This window comes from Lathamus discolor, chromosome 2 (genome assembly GCF_037157495.1).
Source record: "Lathamus discolor isolate bLatDis1 chromosome 2, bLatDis1.hap1, whole genome shotgun sequence".
Taxonomy (NCBI): Eukaryota; Metazoa; Chordata; class Aves; order Psittaciformes; family Psittacidae; genus Lathamus; species Lathamus discolor.
In genome coordinates, this window is record NC_088885.1 from 160,014,193 (window position 1) to 160,021,064 (window position 6,872).

General features: G+C 53.0%; 1 protein-coding gene across 1 annotated transcript; it reads left to right on the plus strand.

Moving 5' to 3' along the window:
• Positions 1 to 5,890: 5,890 nt before the first annotated feature.
• On the plus strand, positions 5,891 to 6,202 carry LOC136009487 (feather keratin 1-like). The gene has a single exon (XM_065669478.1). It carries the CDS (start codon positions 5,891 to 5,893, stop codon positions 6,200 to 6,202), a length of 312 nt encoding a protein of 103 aa, XP_065525550.1.
• The last annotated feature ends 670 nt before the right edge of the window (positions 6,203 to 6,872 follow it).

Sequence of the window (6,872 nt, forward strand, 5' to 3'; positions counted from 1 at the left end):
TTCTCTGCTTACTAGGAGCGTGTCATGGGAGACAGTGACAAAAGCTTCCTTCAAGCACAGCTCAGCAATAGACACTGCTCTAACCTTGGCCAACATCCAGTGCCTTCAACAGCGAAGAAGGCACAGAGGTTGCTCAAGGACAATTTCCCCTCCCAAAATCCACACCTAAACCACAGCCTGTCACCCTGACCTTGCTGGGCACGGCACTGCTCTCCAGGAAGGTTTCTTCTGTCACCTTCTGTAGGAATGAGGTCAGGCTCCACAGCCTCTACTTTCTGGGAATGTACCTCCTGATCTTCTTCACAATATGAGGCTCATGAGCTCTCTCCCAGCCTACTGGAACTGCTCCCAGGCACCACGACTTGCTCCAGGAGCTCCATGTCTCTCTTCTACTGGGGAGAACAAAACACAGAACTCCAGGTGATGCTTCACCAGGGATCAGCACAATCTTCATTGCTCCCCTTGCTGAAAGGACCATTCCTATCTCATGCAGGGTGCCCAGATCAGCATCCTCCTTGCTATGCTGTCCTTCTCTGGCCCAAGTGTGGATTCTTGTTGCATTGACCCCCTGGCTGCATGGTCCATATTCCACACATGCCAGAGTTCCCTGTCCATGGCCTCACCTTGCTATGGGTCAGTTGACATGCTGGAGGCAAGAAATGCCATCCAGAGGGATCATGACACATTTGTGAGGTGGGCTGATGCCAAACTTATGAAGTTTGACCATGCCAAGTGCAAGGGCCTGCACCAGGGTCAGAGCAATCCCAGGCTCAGCTGCAGGGAGGGCAGAGAAGAGATTCAGAGCAGCCCTACAGAGAAGGACTTGGGGGTGCTGGTCGATGAGAAAATGAACATGAGCCAGCTTCAGTGTGCGCTCCCAGCCCAGAAAGCCAACCGTGTCCTGGGCTGCATCAAAAGGAGCGTGACCAGCAGGCCGAAGGAGGTGATCCTGCCCCTCTGCTCTGCTCTCGTGAGACCTCACCTGGAGCATTGTGTGCAGTTCTGGTGTCCTCAACATAAAAAGGACATGGAACTGTTGGGACAAGTCCAGAGGAGGCCACGAGGATGATCAGGGAACTGGAGCACCTCCCGTATGAAGACAGGCTGAGGAAGTTGGGGCTGTTCAGCCTGGAGAAGAAAAGCTGTGTGGAGACCTCACAGCAGCCTTGTAGTGTCTTAAGGTAGCCTATAAGGATGTAGGGAAGGGACTCTTCATTAAGGACTGTAGTGATAGGGCAAGGGGTAACAGGTTAAAACTTAAACAGGGGAAGATTAGACTGGATATAAGGAGGAAGTTGTTTACTGTGAGGGTGGTGAGGCACTGGAATGGGCTGCCCAAGGAAGTTGTGAATGCTTCACCCCTGGTAGTGCTCAAGGCCAGGTTGGACACAGCCTTGGGTTAAATAGTTTAGTGTGAAGTGTCCCTGCCCATGGCAGGGGGGTTGGAACTCGATGATCTTAAGGTTCTTTCCAACACAAACTCTTCTATGATTTTTCTATTCTACAAGGCTGTGAAACAGCTCTGCTGCAAAGATGGGGCTCTACGCTGGGTTAACCTTGGCTGGGTGACAAGTCCTCATTGGGCTGCTCCATCACTTCCTCAGCTGTGTACAAGAAGAATATGACAAAAGGCTCCTGAGCTGAGATAACAACACGGAAATCACTCACTGGTTTCCAGAGGTACCAGAATAGACTTTGCTTGGGGTAATTCATTAATCAAAATCAAAAGACAGAGTAGAATTATGAGAAATGAAAACAAATTTTAAAAGAGCTTCCCCCAACCTTCCACTACTGCAGGTCCACCTCCCCTCCTGAAATCATAGAATCATAGAATCATAGAATGGTTAGGGTTGAAAAGGACCTTAAGATCATCTAGTTCCAACCCCCCTGCCACGGGCAGGGACACCTCTCACTAAACCATCCAACACAAGGCTTCATCCAACCTGGCCTTGAACACTGCCAGGGATGGAGCGCTCACACTCCCTCTCCCGAAATGACAAAGGGAGATGGAGAAAAAGCGTTATGATCATTTCACCACACGCTGTCTCTGCCACTCCTTCCTCCGAATAAACTGAAGTTAACTACATAATAACCTAAAAAAATCTTAACTGCATAAACCCAGTACACCAGGTGACAACCTTACAAGAACAATTGGGCAACAGGACACCCACAGAGGTCACTCAGTGCGAAAGGACAGGCCTGAAGACAGGCTTAGAGACCTGGCAGCAAGGTGGGGAGGGACTGAATGCAGTGGAAGGGGCAGCCCCTCACAGCCAGCACAGCTCCAAATCCCAGACCAGCCTGACAAGGCTGTGATGACATGGGGCCCCCACTTCACAATGCACTCGCAAACCGCACCACATGAGTGCTACGGGATGACATCACTCACAACACCCCAGCTCTCAAACACTTTGGTGGCAAGTTCGGCCAACTGTCCTAAAAAGCACCACAAACACCAAGTATTTGGCCTTAAATTATTATATTTAAAAGCTGCCGCCAGGCCCACATGGACACGTCCTCAACAGCAGAACATGCAAAGAGAGCACTGTGAGAAGGAAAACACAACCACAACTCATGACTTGCCAGGCTGTGGCACGCACCAGCTGCTTGCTGACAAATGCTGCCACGCACAAAGGCTGTCCCGCCCCTCAGGGACCAGCGTAAAAGCCAGCCCAGTCCCTCAGCAGGCCTGAAATCCAGGGGAGAATGGGCCCACCTCGTGCTGCCTGGACACAGGGCTCATGGACCTCCTCTTCTTCTCCAACTTCCTTCTCCGCACTTCTCATTCTGATCTAGTCCACTTCAAACACTATCTCACAGCCCAAACCCCACTGGGAATCTCTAGAGCACGGCTCCCTCTGTGGGGCACAAAGACCGCAGGATTCGGGCAGCACCTGCTACACACAGAGGACCCGGCTGACGGTTGCCCTGCTTTTACCTCACACTGGTCCCCTTGGTTCTCCTGACCTTTCACCATTTTTTTCTTCAATAAACTTCTGCATCCAAGCGTAAGAGGCCTCCTCTTCTTCACTTCTCCCAGTGCTCATCCAACCTCGACCAGCACAAAGCTAGGGCTCAATAGGCCATCAACTTGGTGGAAAAGCTCCACCACACCACAGTAATGTATTAAATCCCCTGCAAAACCCTCCTGTGGACTTCTAGCACAGACATCAGCTCTTCCCTTGCCTAAAACCTTGCAAATGCTAATGAACTTCTATGCACACCTCGGACACAAGCTCCCCAAGGCAGCACACACTTGACCAAGTCTCTTTCCAAGCACAGCTACCTGGCCATTTGTCCTGGTTTGAGCTGCAGCAGTTTTCTCCTTCTTAGGAGCTAGTACAGTGCTGTGTTTTGATCTTTTGGCCTGGGAACAGTGCTGATAACGCCGATGTTTTCAGTTGCTGCTCGAATGTTTGGTCTGGCCAAGGACTTTCTGAGCCTCATGCTCTGCCAGGGAGGACGGGAGGCTGGGAGGAAGCAGAGACAGGACACCTGACCCAAACTAGCCAAAGAGGTATTCCATACCACTGCACGTCATGCCCAGGATGTAACTTGGAGTTACCCGGAAGGGCTGGGACTGCAGGGTTGGACGAGGTATCGGTCGGTGCTCTGCTGGGGGGAGTGGGGCGAGTTATTGGTCGGCTGGTGTTGAGCTGTTGTATTCTTTCCTCTTGTTATTTCCTTTAGCACTATTATTATTGGTGGTAGCAGCACTGACTTGTGTTATACCTTAGTTACTAAACTGTTCTTATCTCAACCCATGGGAGTTGCATTTTTTTCGATTCTCATCTCCGTCCCTCCAGAAGCAGGGAGAGGGCAAGAAGGGGGGGAGTGAGTGGACGAGGTTTGTGGTTGGGTTTAAACCACGACACCATCACAAGCAGAAACATAGCAAACAGAATAATTTACTGCACAAGGGAGCGCTGGTTATCATCTATTTCAGGACAGCCTCCTCAAATGGTCAGCATGAACATGATGTCAAAGATGTCCAGTCAGCTTTTCAGTGTCTCGAACACCTTCCTGCACAACCAGTGCTGCCTTCTCTTCCAAGGAAAAGGGCACGTCTTTACGGCTTCCCCCATTCATCCTTGCCCTGGACATGGCACTGATGAGAACATTCTCTCTCCCTTCTCTTCATTCCCTCCCACTCAGGATATAGACACACTGATGACATCTGCCCTGTGCAGCCTTGCCTCCTGGCTGAAAAAACCCTCCCGCCTCTCTAAGCTTCTCATAGCAAGGATCTCCCAGTCCCTACAGCATCTTGGTGGTCCTCTATTGGACTGGACCCAATACATCCATGATCTTCTTCTAGTGAGAAGTTCTCAACTGGACATAGGCCTCCACACAAAGTCTCACCACAATGAAGAGAGAGCAAGAACACACACACACACAAACCAACCTGCTTGCAAATCTCTTCCCAATGCTGCCATGGAGACTCTTGGCGTCTTTTGAGGAAAGGGTGCATTGCTGCACCATCCTGAGCTTGTTCTCCACCAGCACCACAAAGCTGTACTCAGCAAAGCTCCTTTCCAGCCTCTCAGTCTCCAGCACGTTCTGACAACAGGCACCATTCCTCCCTACATGGAAAATCTTACATTTCTTCCTGTTGAACGTCAGCAGATTCCTACCTGCCCATTCTCCAGCACCTCCTGTTCCCTCTGCATCATGGCACAACCATCCAGCATCTCAGCCTCTCTCCAGATTTTGCATCATCTCTAAACCTGCTGAGAGAGCACCCAAGCCAACTGCCCACAAACACAGGTGACCCCACATCCCATGAACATTCGAGCAGAGAAAGCATCAAAGCTTTGCCTGAATACTGAGGTAAACAACAGAAGAGCACTCTCCTTAGCACCAAAATTGATCATTTCAAAGTAGAACACCCTTAAAAAGGTGGTCTTCTAACAAGGTGCCCAACATCGAGCACTGCATCAAACCAGAGGCCAGGCTGCAAACGCGCCACTCATAGAACAGCGTAGCTCTACAACTGGGGCAACACAAACTTTTGGAAGTGCTCCCCACATCACAGGAATAACCAGATCTCAAGCACAGTTTGCAGGACCACAACCTGCTGGTGCAAACGGCCCTCCCCTGACACGGCTACGAGGACATGGGAAACCTCTTCACAAGGCACCCACAAACCACACCACACGAGTGCCACGGGATGACCTCACTCACACCACCCCACCTCGAACGCTCTGGTTATGTCTGCACAGTGCCCTGACAGACACTTTCCATGCAAATCGTCCCAAACACACACGGGCACTTGAAGGCTGCCGCCAGGGCCGGATGGACTCGACCTCAACAGAGGACATGCAAAGGGAGCGCTGTGGGAAGGAAAACAGGCCCCAGCTCATGACTTGCCAGGCTGTGGCACGCACCAGCTGCTTGCTGACAAATGCTGCCCTGCGCAAAGGCTGTCCCGCCCCTCGGGGACCAGCATAAAAGCCGGCCCAGCGCCTCTGTCCCTCACTCGCCTCTGCTGACGCCTTCTCCTGTGCGCTCAACAAGGTGAGCCTCAAGCCCCTTGCCCTCTGCTCCTGCCCCCCTGCCCCGGCTCTTCCAGCACGCTCTGCCCCAGCCTCAGCACCCCTCAAGCCTCCCCAGCACCACAGCCCCACAGCCCCACACCAGCCTCCCCACTGCCTCGCCCTCCTGCACCACCGCCCCTCGCACCCCCACGCCCTCCGCTCTCCCCACACCCTCTCCTCTCCTCTCCTCTCCTCTCCTCTCCTCTCCTCTCCTCTCCTCTCCTCTCCTCTCCTCTCCTCTCCTCTCCTCTCCTCTCCTCTCCTCTCCTCTCCTCTCCTCTCCTCTCCTCTCCTCTCCTCTCCTCCATTCTCTCCTCTCCTGTCCCCTGCCAGGGCCCCTCCACACCACAGACATGGCCTGCTCCGACCTCTGCCGCCCCTGCGGACCCACCCCGCTGGCCAACAGCTGCAACGAGCCCTGTGTCAGGCAGTGCGAGGACTCCCGCGTCGTCATCCAGCCTCCCGCCGTGCTGGTCACCCTGCCAGGACCCATCCTCAGCTCCTTCCCCCAGAGCACCGCCGTCGGATCCTCCTCATCCGCTGCCGTGGGCAACGTCCTCAGCGCCCAGGGAGTGCCCGTCTCCTCTGGGGGCTTCGGCTACGGCCTTGGCTACGGCTTCGGAGGCCTGGGCTGCTATGGCAGAGGAAGAGGTTACATCTGCTAAGCGTGGCCCATGGATGTCTTCCTCTTCTCCAAATTCCTTCTCTGCACCACCCCATCTGCTTCATGCAGTACTGTGTGCTGCACCAGCATCTTATAGGCTAAACAGCATCAGGGGACCTCCAATGGTTTCCACCCCACGCAAGCCAGGAAGACCTCGGTGCTCTGACAAAATCTACTGCATATAGAAGACCTCAGTGCATGGTCACTCTACTTGCATCTCAGCTCTCTTCCTCCTTATGCTTGTACGTTTTCATGCTTTTATCTCAATAAAGTTCTCCTGCATCCCAGCCTCTGACACCTCCTCACCCTTTCTTCTACCAAAGCTCTTCCAACTTCATGCAGCACAAAGCCAGGGCTCAACAGGCCATCTGTGTGGCTGAAAAAGGCCACAAGGATTCTCCTGGGAAATAACCACCACGACCAACAGACACTGGCACCTGGGGTGCTTTCACAATGTGGTAGACGTTTGAGGAAGCGCTGGCTCAAACATAGTCATGAACATGACAACACTCCCATGAGCACGCCTCTGATGGAGTCACCACAGACTCATGAGACCATTTGGGTGGTGTTCCAGGCCCCCCAACCACAAGGACCTTGGGTTGCCTATGCAGTGTGCACAGATCACCACCTTTTCTGCTCTGAGATCCTGCTCTCACCCAGGTGTGGGTCGG